This window comes from Saccopteryx leptura, chromosome 4 (genome assembly GCF_036850995.1).
Source record: "Saccopteryx leptura isolate mSacLep1 chromosome 4, mSacLep1_pri_phased_curated, whole genome shotgun sequence".
Classification (NCBI taxonomy): Eukaryota; Metazoa; Chordata; class Mammalia; order Chiroptera; family Emballonuridae; genus Saccopteryx; species Saccopteryx leptura.
In genome coordinates this window covers 30,649,208-30,669,104 of record NC_089506.1, presented here as the reverse complement: position 1 = coordinate 30,669,104, position 19,897 = coordinate 30,649,208, and the positions used below count along the sequence as shown (strand labels likewise).

The window sequence follows — 19,897 nt, the reverse complement described above, 5'->3', positions numbered from 1 at the left end:
CACTTAAGCTGTTTTCAGATTTTGGCTATTGTAAACAATGCTGCCATAAATATGGGGGTGTTTTTCTTCTTTTGAATCAGTGATGTGGTGTTCTTAGGATATATTCCTAAAAGTGGGATAGCTGGGTCAAAAGGCAGTTCCATTTTTAATTTTTTGAGGAATCTCCATACTCTTTTCCACAGTGGCTGTACTAGTCTATATTCCCACCAGCAGTGCCTGGAGGGTTCCCTTTTCTCCACATCCTCGTCAGCACTTATTATGTGCTGTTTTGTTCATGAGTGCCATTCTGACTGGTGTGAGGTGATATCTTATTGTGGTTTTAATTTGCATTTCTCTAATGATTAGTGATGTTGAACATTTTTTCATCTGCCTATTGGCCATCTGTATGTACTCGTTAGAGAAGTATCTACTCATTTCTTTTGCCCATTTTTTGATTGGATTGTTTATCTTCCTGGTGTTGAGTTTTACAAGTTCTTTATAAATTTTGGTTATTAACCCCTTATTAGATGTATTGTCAAATATGTTCTCCCATTGTGTAGTTTTGTGGTTTTTTGTTCATATTTTCTTTAGCTGTGCAAAAGTTTTTTAGTTTGATATAGTCCCATTTGTTCATCCTGTCCTTTATTTCACTTGCCTATGGAGATAAATCAGCAAATATATTACAGCAAGAGATGTCAGAGAGCTTACTGCCTATGTTTTCTTCTAAAATCCTTATGGTTTCACGACTTACATTTAAGTATTTTATCCATTTTGAGTTTATTTTTGTGAATGGTGTAAGTTGGTGGTCTAGTTTCATTTATTTGCAGGTAGCTGTCCAATTTTCCCAACACCATTTGTTAAAGAGAATGTCTTTATTCTATTGTATGCTCTTACCTCCTTTGTCAAATATCAATTGTCCATAAAGGTGTGGGCTTAATACTGGGTTCTCTGTTCTGTTCTATTGATCTATATGCCTTTTCTTATGCCAGTACCAAGCTGTTTGGAGTACAATGGCCTTGTAGTATAACTTGATATTAGGAAGTGTGATACCACCCACTTTATTCTTCTTTTTCAAGATTGCTGAGGTTATTCATGTTCTTTTTTGGTTCCATACAAATTTTTGGAATATGTGTTCTATATCTTTGAAGTATGTCATTGGTATTTTAATAGGAATTGCATTGAATTAATAAATTGCTTTGGGTAACGTAGACATTTTAATGATGTTTATTCTTTCTATCCATAAACACGGTATATGCATCCACTTGCTTGTATCTTCCTTGATTTCTTTTATCAATGTTTTATAATTTCCCAAGTACAAGTCTTTAACCTCCTTGATTAAACTTACTCCTAGGTACTTTATTTTTTTGGTTGCAATACTGAAGGGGATTGTTTCCTTAATTTCTCTTTCAGACAGTTCATTGTTGATGTATAAAAATGCCTCTGATTTTTGATTATTAATTTTATATCCTGCCACCTTGCTGAATTTATTGACCAGGTCCAGTAGTTTTTTGACTGAGACTTTAGAGTTTTCCAGGTACAGTATTATATCATCAGCAAATAATGATAGTTTCACTTCCTCTTTTCCAATTTGGATGCCTTTTATTTCTTCTTGTTGTCTGATTGCTGTGGCTAGGACTTCCAGGACTATGTTGAATAAGAGTGGTGACAGGAGGCACCCCTGCCTTGTTCCTGATCTTAAGGGGATTGCTTTTAATTTTTGCCCATTGAGTATGATGTTGGCTGTGGGTTTTTCATAGATGGCCTTTATCATGTTGAGGTATGTTCCATATATTCCCACTTTGCTAAGAGTTTTGATCATGAATGGGTGATGGATTTTATCAAATGCTTTTTCTGCATCTATTGAAATTATCATGTGATTTTTATCCTTTCTTTTGTTTATGTGTTGAATCACATTGATTGATTTGCGGATATTGTACCAGCCATGTCTCCCTAAAATAAATCCCACCTGATCATGATGTATAATTTTTTTCATGTATTGCTGGATCTAGTTTGCTAATATTTTGTTGGGAATTTTAGCATCTAAGTTCACCAGGGATATTGGTCTATAGTTTTCTTTCTTTGTAGTGTCTTTATCTGGTTTTAGAATCAGTATTATGCTTGCCTCATAAAAGGAGTTTGGAAATCTTCCCTCCTCTTGAATTTTTTGAAATAGCTTGAGAATAATAGAAGTTAGTTGTTCTTTGAATATTTGGTAAAATTCGCCAGTGAAGCCATCTAACCCAGGACTTTTGTGTGTTGGGAGTTATTTGATAACTGTTTTGATCTCATTTGATGAAATTGGTTTGTTTAGGTTTTCTGATTCTTCTATATTGATTTTTTAAAAGATTATGTTTTGAGGAATTTCTCCATTTCACCTAGGTTGTCTAATTTTATAGCATAAGTTCTTCATAGTATTTTCTTCAAACCCTTTGTATTTCTGCTGTCAGTTGTTACCTCTCCTATTTCTAATTTTATTTATTTGAGTCCTCTCTTTTTTTCTTGGTGAGTCTGGTTAAAGGTTCATAGATTTTGATTACCTTTTCAAAGAACCAGCTCTTGGTTTCATTGATCCTCTGTATTTTTTTTTGTCTCTATATTATTTATTTCCTCTCTGATCTTTATTGTTTCCTTCCTTCTTTTTCCTCTGGGTTTTACTTGCTGTTCTTTTTCTAGTTCTTTTAGATGCAGGGTTAAATTGTTTATTTGTGCTTTTTCTAGCTTCTTAAAGTATGCCTGTAATGCTATGAACTTCCCTCTCAGGACTGCTTTTGCTGTGTCCCAAAAATTTTGAGTTGTTGTGTGTTCGTTTTTATTTGTTTCAAGGAATTTTTTTATTTCTTCCTTGATCTCATTTGTAACCCATTCTTATTTAGTAACATGCTATTTAGTTTCCAAGTGTTTGTTTTTCAGTTTTTCTATTGTAATTGATTTCTAGTTTTATGCCATTGTGATCCAAGAAGATGCTTGATATAATTTCAATCTTCTTAAATTTGAGACTTGTTTTGTGTCCTAACATGTGGTGAAGAAATATCTTCAAGAAAATAAACTCCATATGAAAGCATTACTAATCTTTGAAAATGCTCCAGGCCACCCACCTGGGCTTGAAGATGACATTCTTGATGAGTTCAAATTCGTGAAAGTCCTCTACCTCCCACCCAACACGACTTCAATCTTGCAACCTATGGATCAGCAGGTCATTTTTAACTTTAAAAAGCTTTACACAAAGCACTTGTTCCGCTGCTGCTTTGAGATGCCTGAGAATACAATTCTAACCCTTTGAAGAGTTTTTGGAAAGATCACTACAACATTGTGATATGTTTCTGCATTATTGACTTAGCATTGCAAGAGGTTACAAGAAGAACCATGAAATAAGCATAGAAAAAATTATGGCCTAATGTTGTTGCAAACAGAGACTTTGAAGGATTCGAACCAGAAACCGAGACTGAGGTAGAAGCATTGGAGGAGATTGTGTCCCTCGGTAAATTGATGGGTCTGGAGGTAGATAAGGATGACATACACAAGCTCATCGAGGAGCATGAGGAGGAACTCTCAACTGAGGAGTTGAAGGAGCTACAGATGATGCAACATACGGAGCTTCTGCAAGAGATTGGTAGTGAGGAGGAGGTAGAGTCGGAGGAAGTGATTTCTACAAGTCGAAATTAAAGACATGATGGCAATGCGGGAGAAGCTTTCAAGTTTCATTGAAAAGAAACACTCAGAAAAAGTTTCAACTGGTCCTTCTTCAGAACTTTTTAATGACACTTGTTTGTCACATTTCTGTAACATTTTAAAAGGCAGGCAAAAGCAAACCTCTTTGGATAGATTTTTACTCAAAAGTCCTGCAAGTGAAAATGCTGAAAGTGCAGCCAAAAAGGCAAAAACGGGTGTTGATTAAATGAAAAATACATAATGTTAAGCTTAGGTTAAGTTCAAAGTTAAGAAAGTACATTTTGAGATGACGTCAGAGTAATGGCACTGTAGGGAGCAATACCGATAAATCTCCCCCAAAACTCAACAAGATCTCCAACCAGAAACAGAGAAAGCACATTTTTTTACAATTAAGTTCTTGTGGTTTCATTTTAGGTAAAGAAAGTGCAGTTTCAGTTTTGTTTAAAGTAAAGAAAATGCAGTATTAGTTTCATTTAGTGTTAAGAAAGTGCAATTTTACTTTACATGTCTACGATGTCTGCATCTCTTCCTCCTTCCCTCTTCCTCCACCATTCATCTCTGTTAGCTGCACCTGTCTGTCTCCAAAGTAAGAAGACAGTACTAAATAATACTTTTTTCTTTTATTTCATATATTTTGTTATGCATTGGTAAAGTATACATGTGTGCTTCTTAATTAAAAACATGTCATTTTTCATAATTTAGGATGGTTTGGGGATGTTTCACAGGGCTGGAACAGATTAAATCTATTTCAGTTATTTTAAATGGGAGAAGTTTAATATACAAGTTGACTGACTTACGAGCTCGGTTACAGAACAAATTAAACTCATATCTCAAGGTACCACTGTATCAGTAATAACTTTAAGTGTAAATGGATTAAATGCTCCAATCAAAAGACATAGGGTAGCTGCATGGATAAGAAAATAGGACTGCAGTGTAACCCATGCCCTAGCATTGGTGCGCCATATAACCTGCAGTTTTTCTTTAAGAATCTTGTGAGTCTTAAAGGCTCAAGGATTTTCAGAATGATACACTAGCAGTGGCTTTACTTTACAGTCACCGCTTGCATTTGCACACAATGCAAGGGTCAAACGGTCCTTCATGGGTTTATGGCCTGGCAGCTTCTTCTCTTCTGTGGTGATGAAAGTCCTCCAGGGCATTTTTTTCCAAAACAATCCTGTTTCATCACAGTTGAACACTTGTTGGGGGATGTAGCCTTCCTTTGCGATTAGTGCAGCAAAACGTGCAATGTACTCCTCAGCTGCCTTAACGTCAGCACTCGCAGCTTCCCCATGCCTCACCACTGAGTGGATGCCAGATCTCTTCTTGAAATTTTCAAATCAGTCATGACTTGCCTTAAACGTATCTTCTGCTGTCTCTTTTGAGGTTGATGGTTCTTTATTCTTCAAATCGCCATAAATAATATGTGCCTTTTCACATATTACAGTCTCTGTCACTGTATCTCCTGTCAGCACTTTCTCTTTCACCCACACCAGCAGAAGCTTCTCCATTTCTTCATGGATATTTGTCCTTAATTGGTACAGAATTGTAGTTCCTTTTGCTGGATTTGCACTTTTGATGGCATCTTTTTGTTTAAGGATGGTACAAATTGTAGATGTATTGCAGTTGTACAGCCTTGCCAGTTCAATCACTCATACACCACGCTCATGTTTTTCTATAATTTCTTGCTTTACTTCTATCGACATCATTCTCTTCTTCTTCTCACCACTGTCCTTTACACTCACTTTCTTCAGCCCCATGATAGCACACAAAAAAGTTAGTAAAAAATGCAAGAACGAGTATAGTGCATGGGATTTGACTTGATTCTGCAGGTAACATGTGAGAAAGAACAGATGCTGGTGTTGTGCTGCCGATACTGTACCCATGCACCAATGCGCCAACTGGTGGCAGCTTCCTGAATCACAACTCATATCTCAGAATTTCGCTCAGATCTCGAACAAAAATATGGACCGAGTCACAGCTTGTATCTTAGAAAATTCATATGTTGGTCTGCTCATATCTCAAAGTATCACTGTATGTAGCTGTTTATTTCCATTTTATTCTTTTAATCTGTATTCCTCTTTTGCTAGATTTCCCCCTCTTTGTTCTGTTTACAGCAGGCCCCTTAACATTTCTTGTAGCATTGGTTTGGTTGTAATGAATTTCTTGAACTTTTTTTGTCTAGGAAGCTTTTTATTTCTCCTTCAATTTTAAATGATAGCCTTGCTGAATAGAGAAGTCTTGGTTGTAGGCTCTTGTTTTGCATTACTTTGAATATTTCTTGCCATTCCCTTCTGGCCTCTATTATTTATGTTGAGAAGTCAGATGTCATCCTTGTGGGGGCTCTTCTGTAGGTAATAGACTGCTTTTCTCTAATAGCTTTTAGTATCCTTTCTTTATCTCTTAATTTTTGTGATTTAATTATGATGTGTCTTGGTGTTGGCCTTTTGGAGTTCATCCTTAATGGAACTCTCTGTGCTTCTCTAACTTGTGTGACTTTTTCCTTCATCAATTTGCAAAAGTTTTCAGCTATGATTTCTTCAATCAGATTCTCTATCCCTTGTTCTTTCTCTTCTGCTTAAAGAACCCCAATGATGCAGCTGCTATCCCTCTTCATGTTGTCACAGAGCTCTCTTAGAGTTCCCTCAGACTTTTTGATCCTCTTTTCTTTTTGTTGCTCTGCCCCTGTGCTTTCGTTTATCTTGTCCTCTAACTCGCTAATTTGCTTCTCTGCTTCATTCATCCTGCTTTTAATTCCTTCCAGTGTGGTCTTCATTTCTGATATTGTATTTGTCATTTCTGACCGATTCTTTTTTATTATTTCAATGTCCTTTTTTATACTTGCTATCTCTTTATTTAGGTGCTTGTTATGTCCATCCATTGTTGCTCTAAGATCTTTGAGCATCTGAACATCATTATTTTATTTTTATTTTTATTTTTTGTATTTTTCTGAAGCTGGAAACGGGGAGAAACAGTCAGACAGACTCCCGCATGCGCCCGACCGGGATCCACCTGGCACGCCCACCAGGGGGCGACGCTCTGCCCAACAGGGGGTGATGCTCTGCCCCTCAGGGGCGTCACTCTGTTGCGACCAGAGCCACTCTAATGCCTGGGGCAGAGGCCAAGGAGCCATCCCCAGCACCCGGGCCATCTTTGCTCCAATGGAGCCTCGGCTGCAGGAGGGGAAGAGAGAGACAGAGAGGAAGGAGAGGGGGAGGGGTGGAGAAGCAGATGGGCGCTTCTCCTGTGTTCCCTGGCCGGGAATTGAACCCGGGACTTCTGCACGCTAGGCCGACGCTCTACCACTGAGCCAACTGGCCAGGGCCTGAACAATCATTATTTTAAACTCTGCATCCAATAATTTAGTTATTTCCGACTCATTCAAGTCTTTTCCTGGGGATTTCTCTTGATTCATTTGGGTTGCATTTCTCTGCCTTCCCATTTTGTCTGTGTATAAGAATGGTGTGATTACAGTAGTCTGATGTGTGTGGCATCTGTGTGCCCTAGGTGTAGTCTGTTTGCAGGCCTGCCACCCCCTCTGCTGCCACCTTGGGCTTTTTGGCACAGGCATTGCTGGCACCAGCCTGCTGCAGCTGTTGCTATAGTTTCTGCCTCTCCTCCATGGGCAGGACTGTGTTTGCATGCCCAGGTTGCAAGCCATGGCCAGCCCAGCCTCCACACCTCCCCTGAAGGCGGGACTGTGCTCATGTGCCTGGGCTGAAAGCCCTGTTCAGCCCAGCCTTTTCCCCACCCCATGGGCAGGACTGTTCTCCTGTGTCTGGACTACAAGCCTTGGCCTGCCTCAGCCTTTGCCCTGCCCCCATGAGTGGAACTGCATTCTCATGCTGGAGCCACAAGCCTTGGCCTTGTGGGCTGAGCTGCACTCCTGTGCTCAGCTGCAGGTCTCAGCTGGTTCACCAGCTTTTGCCTTGCCCCTGAGGGCAAGACTGCAGGTGGGACCGTTCTCTCTCACCTGGCCCACAGCCATGGGTCAGACCACTTTCATATGCCCTTACCATCACTGCATCTTCCACCCCCACCAGGTGGGACTGCACTTGCACAGGGCCTCATTTGCAGCCAGCCCTGGCTTCTGCCCCCATGGGTAAAGCTGCACTCATGCTGGGGCCAAAGCCATGGCCAACCCCTGGCTTCCATCCCTGCTGGTGGGACCGCATTTCCACATCCTGCTGCCACCCACTTCCAGCGAGCACTCAGCAGTGTGTGTGTGTGTGTGTGTGTGTGTGTGTGTGTGTGTGTGTGTGTGTGTAATGCAGCTCAGACCTTAGCACTCGATACTGCATCCCTGATGGCTCCCTTCTTCTAAGCGACTCTGCTCTGAGTGCAGCAGAAGAGCTTCTATTTGGCTGGTGACCTGCTTCCCTTTGCTGTATTGCTGGTTCCAGGAAAAATATTCACTTTAGATTTGGGGAGTGACTCAGCCCAGGGGTTAGGGTGGCTGACCCTCAAAGTGTTTCTCCCTGTGCCTCCTAGATTACACTCTCTTCCTGCTACTCTGGTCCTCTCCTCTCTTCCTGTGCCCTGGAGCCCCGGGTGAGTGGCTGTGAAAGGGGTTTTCTGGTCGTTCCCTTTAAGAAGAGTCCTGGGTCTGAGAAATCTGTCTCTTTCTCACAAACAGTATCTTAGATTGTTTCACAGCTAAATACTGTCCATATGCCTCTTCTAGGCTCTGGGGCTGCAGACTAGGGCTTTGTTCCTGGGGTCCAGGACCCACCCCTCTCCACTAAACTCACTTCCCACTGTGCAAATCCCTCTGGGCTGCTGTCTGCTCCCGGGAGCTGAGTAGCTTTCTCTGCATTTCCGTTTTTCCAACCAGTGTCAGTGTGGCTTCTTCAGTGATCCTTGGTTAAAGAGTCCTCTTAGTTTAGTCCAAAGTTTGTTTTTCCAGATGATTGTTCTTAAAATTAATTTGTAATCCACTATGGTTCTGGGAGGTGGAAGTTGGTACGTCAACCTATTCCATTGCCATCTTGCCCCCTCTCACTCTAAATTCATATAGTATTTTTATTTAACCATTGCATACGTACATCATAGTACAGTTCCATATTTTCTGATGACCAATTAGAATAAGACTTCTTTACACTTAAAAAGCATAATTACATCTCACTACATCTGGTCATAAATAACAGATCAATATACAAAAGTCAATTGTATTCCTACATACTAGCAACAAACAACTTGAAACCCAAGTTTCATAAAAACAATTGTTTTTATAGCACCAAAACCCAAAACACTGTTAGAAATAATATAAAATAAAGATATGAAACACACGTTCCCTATAAACTATAGAACATTGCTTAAAGAGATTACATTCTATTGAAGAGAAAGTGCTGCCCTTGTTGGGAAAAATTTAATGTCATTAACATGGACTGTGTCTGGCCAATCTGTTAGGGTATTGTGCTCTAGTATCATGTTAAGCAGAATAAGTCAGACAGAAAAAGTGAAGAATCATATGATTTCACTCATATGTGGGATATAGTACTGAAAGCAGCAAATGACCAAACAAGCAAAACAAACAAACAAAAACTCATAAACATGGACAACAGTATGGTGGTTACCAGAAGGAAAGGGTAGAGGGTTAGTGAAGGTAATTTGGTGTCAAATATATAATGATGGATGAAGATTTGACTGTAGGTGGTGGGTTCAAAATGCAATATACAGATGATGTATCACATAAATGTACACTTAAAACCTATAATTTTATTAACCAATTCACTTCAATAACTTTAATTTTTAAAAAGTGTTTATGTCCATACAACTCTGCAAAGGGGCAAATATTATAGTATGTGAATTATATTTCAAAAAATCTGTTATTAAAAAATAAAGATGTGAACACCTTTTAAAATTAATATTAGTTGCCAATTATCATAATGTTAATGTCTCAATAAATATTACTGAGAATCTAAGAAGAAAAAAAAAGCTAAATTTTGCCCTGTTGCTGTTGATAGGTTATTAACTTAGCAACAGAGGTAGCCAGATCACCTTTTTTTATATATATATTTCCATTGATTTGAGAGAGTCAGAGAAAGAGAGAGAGAGAGAAAGGGAGAGAGAAAAGAGAGATAGAAAAGAGAGAAAGAGTGTGACAGAAAGCATTAACTCATTGTTCAACTTAGTTGCTCCATTTAGTTATGCATTCACTGATTATTTCTCGTACATGCCCTGATGGGTACAACCTGCGACCTCAGTGCTCCAGGATAATGCTTTATCTACTGAGCCATCCAGCCAAGGCTAGCCAGATTATCTTAATAAGGAAAGTTTATATTTTTTGAGCCCGATCATTGTCTCCAATCCTGCACCATAAAACCTCTGTACATGGTTTCACCATGAACACACTAGGTACCAGGAAAAAGAGGCTGACTAACATCCACAGGACATATCATCTTGTTTATCTGATTACTGAGAGCCACCTCAAATGTGGAAAGAACTTTAGTGAGCTTTACATGCAACACAAATATCTTCACACTCAGGTTTCATAATTCCAATAAAACTGAGATTTATCTGCCCTCCTTAGATATGATATACTTTCTTCAGAGTGCCATGGTCTCCACAATCTAGAAAAAATGTATAAATTCTTAGAAACATACAGTCTTCCAAGACTGAATCAAGAAGAAACAGAAAATCTGACCAGACCAATTACTACCCATGAAATCAAGTCAGTAATCAAAAAACTCTAAAAACACACACACAAAAGGTTCTAAACCAGAAGGCTTTACAAGTAAACTTCATCAAATATTCAAAGAAGAATTAACACCTATCATTCTCCAACTATTCAAATAAATTCAAAGGGAAGGAAGGCTCCCAAACTCATGTTATGAGGCCACCAATATCCTAATTCCAATAACCAGATAACACACCAAAAAATAAAAATAAAATTATAGGTCAATCTTCCTGATAAATAACAATGTAAAAATCTTCAACAAAAAATTAGCAAACCAAATTCAGCAATATATTAAAATGAACATACACTGTGATCACAGGGAATTTATTCCTGAAATGCAAAGTGGGTTCAATATCCCCAAATCAATTTATGTGATACACCACAAACAAAAAATAAAAATGATTATCTTATCATTAGATACAGAAAGAGAATTTGACAAAACCTAGAACACCACTGATGATAAAAAACTGAGAAAAGTGGGAATAAAAGGATTATATCTCAACAGAACAATGCACAAATATGACAAACCCACAGTTAATATTATACTCAACAAGTAAAAGTTAAAAGCATTTTTCTTAAGAGCAGGAATAAGTCAAGGATGTACATCCACGTTAACACTTTCATTCAACATAGTGCTGGAAGTCCTAGCCACAGCATTCAGTCAAAAATAGATAAATAAAAGGCTTTCAAATTGGAAAGAAAAAATGTAAAACTGGCATTATTTCCAGATGACATGATACTATACTGCTTACAAAAATTAAGAATTTTCAAAATGAATATGAAGTGATAAAAAAGAAGGCTTTGACTTTTTTTATTAAACAAGAACATCAGAAAAGCAAATGACAAGTGAAAAAAAGTTGTTTGATTATACAATGTGATGCAAAACCAACTTTTATTTCATTGGTGAAAATGCACTATACAAAAGGCTGAAAGTACTGGAGTATCTGCACGTTCCCAGATCCTCTAACCCTAAAGATTCCAAATAATTGCTTTTAGGGAGGGAGAGAGGGACAGACAGGCTGGAAGGGAGAGAAATGAGAAGCATCAATTCTTCATTGTGGCATCTTAGTTGTTTATTGGTTACTTTCTCATGTGTTCCTTAACTGGGGAGCTCCAGCAGAGCAATGACCCCTTGCTGAAGTCAGTGACCTTGGACTCAAGCCAGTGACCTTGGGCTTCAAGTCAGCAACCTTTGGGCTCAAGCTAGTGACCATAAGGTCATGTCTATGATCCCACACTCAAGCCAGTGACCCTGCGCTCAAGCAGGTGAGCCCACGCTCCAGCCTGCGATCTTGGGGTTTCTAACCTGTGTCTTCTGCGTCCCAGTCTGACACTCTATCCATTGCACCACTGCCTGGTCAGGCCAACACAATTCCTTTTAAAATACCAATGGCTGCCCTGACCTGATAGTTCAGTTGGTTAGAACATTGTCCTGAAGTGGAGAGGTTACTGGTTCCATCCTACATCAGGGCATATACAGAAATAAATCAATGTTCCTGTTTCTCTCTCCCTTCCACTCTCTTTAAAAATCAATAAATTAAACATTTTTTAAAAATTAAAAAATAGGTCCTGGCCAGTTGACTTAGTGGATAGAGTGTCAGCCTGGTTCAATCCCTGGTGAGGGCACACATGAGAAGTGACCATCTGCTTCTCTCCTCCTTTCTCTCCCCCTTTTCTCTCTCTTTCTCTCTCACAGCCAGTGGCTTAATTAGTTCAAGCATTGGCCCCAGGTGCTGAGGATAGCTTTTTGTCCCAAGCATTAGTTTTAAGCACTGAGGACAGCGTAGCTGATTTGAGCATCAGTTCCAGACAGGGGTTGCCAGGTGGATCCCAGCCAGGACACATGCAGGAGGAGTCTGTCTCACTGTCTACCCTCTACTCACTTGAAAAAATTTTTTAAATTAAAAAAATACAATGGCTTATCTCACAGATCTAGAACAAATATTTCAAAAATTTATATGGAACAATATAAAACCCCAAATGGCCTAAGCAATCTTGAGAAAGAAAGGAAAAACAAAGTTGGAGGTATCACACTATCCAATATTAAACTATATGACAAGGACATAGTACTGAAAACAGCATGGCATTGGCACAAGAATCAGCATATAGATCAATAAAACAAAATAGAGAACCCAGAAATAAACCCATGCTCTTATAATCAAGTAATATTTGACTAACGAGGCAAGAACATACAGTAGTATAAAGAGAGTCCCTTCAAATGGTGCTAGGAAAATTGGAAGATACATGAAAAAATGAAACTAGACCATCAACTTAAACCATACATAAGAATATACTCAAAATGAATTAAAAAGTTAAATAAATCACAAAACCAAAAAATCCTAGAAGAAAACACAGTCACTAAAATCTCAGATATCTCTCGGAGCAATATTTTTGTTACAAAAGGGAAAATGCAGGCAAGGCAAATGAAGGAAAAAATAAACAAATGGAACCACATCAAAATGAAAAGGTTATGCACAGCAAAAAATGAGATGAAGGAGGAGAAGGAGGAGAAAAAGGAGGAGGACAGGAGAAGGAAGGAAGGAAGGAAGGAAGGAAGGAAGGAAGGAAGGAAGGAAGGAAGGAAGGAAGGAAGGAAGGAAGGAAGGAAGGAAGGAAGGAAATCAATCCACTGAATGGAAAAATATATTTATCAATGATACATTTGTAAGGGGTTAATTTTCAAAATAAATAAAGAACTTATGCAACTCAACATCAGAAAGATAAACAATCCAAGTTAAAATTGGGCAAAGAGCCCTAGCCGGTTGGCTCAGTGGTAGAATGTCGGCCTGGCATATGGAAGTCCCAGGTTTGATTCCTGACCAGGGCACACAGGAGAAGTGCCCATCTGCTTCTCCACCCCTCCCTCTCTACCTTCTCTCTGTCTCTTTCTTCCCCTCCCTCAGCCAAGGTTCCATTGGAGCAAAGTTGGCCCAGGCACTGAGGACGGCTCCAAGGCCTCCACCTCAGGTGCTGGAATGGCTCTGGTTGCAACAGAACAATGCCCCAGATGGGCAGAGCATCGCCCCCTGGTGGGCATGCTGGGTGGATCCCGGTCAGGGTCAAGCAGGAGTCTGACTGCCTCCCGGTTTCCAACTTCAGATAAAAAAAGAAAAAAATAAAGACAAAAGGTAAGTATTAGCAAGGATATGGACAGAAAGAACTTTTATACACTGTTAATGAGAATGAAACTGATACAGCTATTATGCAAAACAACATACAGACTCCATAAAACTTAAAAATAAACTATCTTATGATCCAACAAATTCATTTATATATACATATAAATTTACATAAATAAATAATAATATATAAATATATAATGTACTGCATGATGTATATTATATAATTATATATTATATATACATTAACATATATGTATTATACTATAATATAAACAAATTATACATTATATTATGTATTATATATAAGATATATTATATTATATATGATTATAATATAAATATATATTTAATAAGGCCCATATTATGCATATATATGTAATGGATATATTGATTTTAAGTAGCTTAATTGTGGAAATTATTTCACAATGTAGATGACTAACAAAATATCAAGTCATATACCATAAATATACTGTATACATTTTAGTTGTCAATTACAGTATACCTTAATAAAAAGAAGAAAATCTTATAGTAACAGACTACAGTGTGGGGATTGCAGGAGAGAAAGAGGGGTGAGGAAAGGTGGAGGAGGGGATAGGGGAGATAGATGGTGATGGAGACTTGACCTGGGATGGTGAACACAGTGCAATATACAGATGATGTATTATAGAATTGTACACCTGATAACTGTATAATTTTATTAACCAATGCCACCCAAAAAAACTCAATAAAAAATATTTTAAAAAGATAAGTTGGGTCATGTCCAAGGGAAAAATAGTTTGAAAAATAAAAACATAATGTAAAACAGAATAAAAAATTTAAATGTAAGTACATGGAATATAAATTACATGTATAATTGTCCATTGTTTTATTAATGTTAATAAAATATTGAGACCAATTATGTAGATGTTACAAAACAACATTACCTTGTCCAAATATAATTTTACAGCGTTCATTAAGATCATGGCAGTCTCCATTATAACAAATGTATCTTCCATTACACGTACGTCCATTGAGTATAGTTATATCAGGATCACAAGCTGCTGAGCTTCCGTTACACACTTCAGAAATGTCACACTCAGAATGCACAGCAGGCCTACATGCTTTACCTGCACTTTGAAACTAGTAGAAATTCAAATATAAAAAATAAAGCATAACACATAAGATTGTTATGTTAATATTTATTTAAAAATTGTGCTATTTCATTTATAGGTTGATGATCTATTTATTCACTAATGTCTCTTAATATCTTCTCTAAGAAGTATTGTGCTAATTATATGGAAAAATATGAATGTTTTAACTAAAACAGGAGATAAAATGTACACACAAGGAAAAGTATAACACCAATATGCTGTGATGACAGTCAAGGTTTCCTTTGGGTGTCAGCGCAAGGGAAGAAAAATCACTTTTAGCTTGTGATAATTATTCCTTTTGAATGAAATTAGTGTTAATTAGACAACTTCCATATAAAAGATACTTATTCCAACCATAGTTTATAAAGATGGAATATCTAGAATTACAATCTTTCTCTTGAATTATCCTACAGATAAATAATACTTTTACATATAGAATTCTAAAAATCTTAAATCAGCATCTATCTCAGACTTCTTAATTGATGGTTTCCAGTTCACAACAAAAAGATCAGAGGTAAGAATGTAAACACACAATAAGATTCTAGATAAAAATAAAAAACTGTGTCAGTGAAGGACAGCCAAGAACATAGAACCCATGGTTGTTAGTTCAATAGAGGGATTCTCATATGATAAATTTGTTAAAAATATATTGAAAGAACTAAAAAGGAAGACAGGGAACAGAGTAAACATCTTTACCATATAGCCTAAAATATGACCATTAAGACAAATGACCTGGTAGATGACGTCAGAGTAATGGCGGGGTAGGAAGCAATACCGATAATCTCCCCCAAAACTCAACAAGATCTTCAACCAGAAACAGAAAAACCTATAATTGGAGCTTCTAGATGCTTCGCAATACACCCAAAGGTATGATTGAGTGAAAAATTGGCTAAATATATAACCAAACCCCGAAGGAAATAGGGAGTAAGAAATGCTCCGCCTTCCTCACTAACCTAAACAGGGCGGCTTTCTCTGGTAACTGTGAATATAGAAACTGAGGCGGGCAAAGGGGGTGAATACAAATGGCCGAACCAGGCTGTGGCACGGAGATCCAAGCTGAGGAAAATCTGATCCTGTGGCAACCCGGGCAATACAAGCTAACACTCGCGCCAAACCCAAACAAAGAAAGACAAGCGGCGCGGCCATTTTACCCGGTCTCCTGGTTGGTGCGCAGTTAGTGGGCGAGAGATTTCTTCCTAGGCCCCGGGAGTCAGTGCCCGTGTTGCCCCATGGAGAGGCAGGGTCAGAGGCCTTTCTGTGGGCCGAGGGCAGAGTCTCTGGGCAGCCCCAGCGCCCTGGGAAAGCCACGCACGGGAGGGAGTGAGAACTAATTCCAACGGTGGAGATTTTCCTTGCCGAGGGTGTTTCACTCAGAGGGAAAGCGGCCGGCCTCATATCCTGGTTTGCGCGCGCAGATAAGGAGTGAGCGATTCCTCCGAGTGCCTAGGCAGTGCGCGCCCGTGTCATCGAACAGAGGAGCAGAGTCAGGGGCCTTTGTGTGGGCCAAAGCGGAATCTCGGGCCGCCCCAGCGCCTTGCAAAAGCCGCGCACGGGGACGGAGCGAGACTCAATTCCAACGCTGCAACTTTTCCCTGCGGTCGGGGGTTTCACTCAGAGCGTGAGACTGCTGGCCGGATATCCTGGTCTGCGCGCGCAGCCAGTGAGTGAGAGTTTTCTCCAAGCGCCCCGGAAGTGGGCACCCGCTTGTGTTACTGGACAGAGTGGCAGAGCCAGAGGTCTGTGAGTGGGTGGAAAGCCCGCCTGATTATGCTAGCAGCTCTGACTGACTGAGCCTTACCCAGAGCCCTGTGCTGAGTGGAAATAGAGTGGGGAGTTGCCAGCTCTTTGAGCCTCTTACTATCCAGGCAGAGGCAGCAGCAACCCCATAGCTGGATTATCAGGCTACTAATTGAGGAAGGAAAGACTAGGAGAAAGGCTCCAGGAACACGGACTCTCTCACTGTCGGAGCCTATAAATGCTAATAGCCTCGACTGCCAACGAGACTAAAGCACAATACATGACATTGCCATAGAGACTTATCAACTGCAAACCTTCACCTGAGCGTGGCAAAGGGGCAAAACCCGGGGTACAGAGTCACCGACCAGGAAGAGGGAGAGAAAAGAAAAAGCAAGAAGATAACCTCTCAAAATCAAGAATAATCTGCAGACTTTATAACCTATCCCATTTTATTATATTTGTTCGTTTGTTTCTCTTATCTTCATTCTTGATACTTTTTTTTTTCCTCCTCCAATTTGGCCGATTAACTCTCTACCGGTCTTACTCTCTCCTCTCCTTGAACTACACTACCCATAAGTGTTACATCTCCCATTATCTTTTCTCTTCTCTTCCTTTCTCTCTATGAGGGTTGCACTCCAAAACCCTTAACTCTCTCTCTCTCTCTCTCCTTTCTTTTTTCTTCTTTTAGTGGTTCCCTCTTTTTTTTTCTCTCTCTCTCTCTCTCTCTTTCTTTTCTCCCTCTATATTAGTTTCTTCCTTTTTCCTTTACATCTCCTCTCATTCAAACCTCAATAACAAACAAATTATCTTATCTGGGACTCAAACTTATGTTTGTGGCATTTTGGGGGGTTTTTATTTCACCTTTTTAACTCACTAGCGGTGCTCCCATCCCTGGCTCTCCATATTATCTAGTTCTTGTTCCACTAAATACAATAGTAATTTTTTAATTTGTCCCCCCATTTTTCCGTTTTCCTCTTAATCCTCTCATCATAACTCTTAGACAACCAACACCTAAAAGCAAATCATTTTATTCTTGACCCAAATTTTTTCCTTATTTGCTTTTTGTGGGTCCATACGCTCTTTTTTTTCTTTTTTCTTTTTTTCTTTTTTTTTTTTTTTGCCCCTTTATTACTTTTCCCCAATTCAGGCCCTCCATCACAGGCATTGTTTGTTATAATTCACAGTCCACCACAAGATTTTATCAAGAAAGAGGGGAGAGGAGAGGAGAGGAAAAAAGGAGGGGGGGAATAATTTTTTTTTTTAAATTTTTATTTTATTTTATTTTTCTTTATTTCATTATTAATTTTTTTTAAAAAAAACAACTCTTTTCTATTTTTTTTTATTATTTTTTTAAACTTTTTATTCTTTATTAAATCTCATTAATACTATCAACAAAACCACCCTCAGATGCCATTAAGGAAGAGAAAATCGAATATCATGGATACAAAAGAAAGAGAGGTAACACAGCTAGATGAGGAAAAATCTATGGAGAAAAAATTTAATATATTGGAAACCTTGGAGCTAAATGACAGAGAATTCAAGATAGAAATCCTAAAAATCCTCCGAGATATACAAGAAAACACAGAAAGGCAATTTAGGGAGCTCAGAAAACAACTCAATGAACACAAAGAATATATGTCCAAGGAAATTGAAACTATAAAAACAAATCAAACAGAGATGAAAAACTCAATTCACGAGCTGAAAAACGAAGTAACAAGCTTAGCTAATAGAACAGGTCAGATAGAAGAGAGGATTAGTGAAATAGAAGACAAGCAACTTGAGGCACAACAGAGAGAAGAAGAAAGAGACTCAAAAATTAAAAGAAATGAGATAGCCCTACAAGAATTCTCTGACTCCATCAAAAAGAATAACATAAGAATAATAGGTATATCAGAGGGAGAAGAGAGAGAAAATGGAATGGAGAACATACTCAAACAAATAATAGATGAGAACTTCCCAAGCCTGTGGAAAGAACTAAAGCCTCAAGTTCAAGAAGCAAACAGAACTCCCAGTTTTCTTAACCCCAACAAACCTACTCCAAGGCATATCATAATGAAATTGACACAAACCAACAGCAAAGAAAAAATTCTCAAGGCAGCCAGGGAAAAGAAGAATACAACATATAAAGGAAGGCCCATTAGATTATCATCAGATTTCTCAGCAGAAACTCTACAAGCTAGAAGAGAGTGGACCCCAATATTTAAAGTCCTGAAAGAGAGGAACTTTCAGCCACGAATACTATACCCATCAAAGCTATCCTTCAAATATGAAGGAGAAATAAAAACATTCACAGATACAGAAAAGATGAGGGAATTTATCATCAGAAAACCCCCACTCCAGGAATTACTAAAGGGGGTTCTCCAATCAGATACAAAGAACAAAAAAAAACAGAGCCACAAGTAAAAGCTCCAAGAAGAACACAATAAAACCAAATTTAAACTGTGACAACAACAAAAAGAAAGAGGGGGAGAAGATGGAGATTAACAGTAGCAAAGGACGATGGAGTGCAAAAGTACTCACAAAATAGTGCGCTACAATGAACAGGGTAGGGACCCTTTTCATTATTCAAAGGTAACCACCATTGAAAAAACCACCACAGAAGCACATGAGATAAAAAAGATAGCAACAGTGGAAAGATGTATGGAATACAACCAAATAAAAACAAAAGATAGAAAAACAAAAGAGAAGGATCAAACAAGACACAAAACTAACAGAAAGCAAGATATAAAATGGCAATAGGGAACTCACAAGTATCAATAATTACACTAAATGTAAACGGATTAAACTCACCAATAAAAAGGCACAGAGTAGCAGAATGGATTAAAAAAGAAAATCCAACTGTATGCTGCCTACAGGAAACTCATCTAAGTAACAAGGATAAAAACAAATTCAAAGTGAAAGGCTGGAAAACAATACTCCAAGCAAATAACATCCAAAAAAAAGCAGGTGTAGCAATACTCATATCGGATAACTACTAGAAACAATAAGCCAATACAGTAAGGTCGCAGGATACAAAATTAACATACAGAAGTCAATAGCCTTTCTATATGCCAACAATGAAACAACTGAGAAGGAACTCAAAAGAATAATCCCCTTCATGATTGCAACAAAAAAAATAAAATACTTAGGAATAAACATAACAAAGAATGTAAAGGACTTATATAATGAAAATTATAAACCATTGTTAAGGGAAATCGAAAAAGATATAATTAGATGGAAGAATATACCTTGTTCTTGGCTAGGAAGAATAAATATAATCAAGATGGCTATATTACCCAAAGCAATATACAAATTTAATGCAATTCCCATCAAACTTCCAATGACATTTTTTAAAGAAATAGAGCAAAAAATCATCAGATTTATATGGAACTATAAAAAACCCCGAATAGCCAAAGCAATCCTAAAGAAAAAGAATGAAGCTGGGGGCATTTCAATACCTGACTTCAAACTCTATTATAGGGCCACGACAATCAAAACAGCATGGTATTGGCAGAAAAATAGACACTCAGACCAATGGAACAGAATAGAAAGTCCAGAAATAAAACCACATATATATAGTCAAATAATTTTTGATAAAGGGGCCA

The 19,897-nt window shown here is 38.3% G+C and overlaps 1 protein-coding gene across 1 annotated transcript in view; it reads right to left on the bottom strand.

The window, feature by feature from the left end:
- Nucleotides 1-19,897, bottom strand: part of ADAM32 (ADAM metallopeptidase domain 32) — a 104,367-nt gene that overhangs the window by 15,142 nt on the left and 69,328 nt on the right. The window contains exon 16 of the mRNA XM_066383595.1: nucleotides 14,370-14,565. Within this exon, the coding sequence (XP_066239692.1) occupies nucleotides 14,370-14,565 (196 nt within the window). The remainder of the gene's footprint in view (nucleotides 1-14,369; nucleotides 14,566-19,897) is intronic.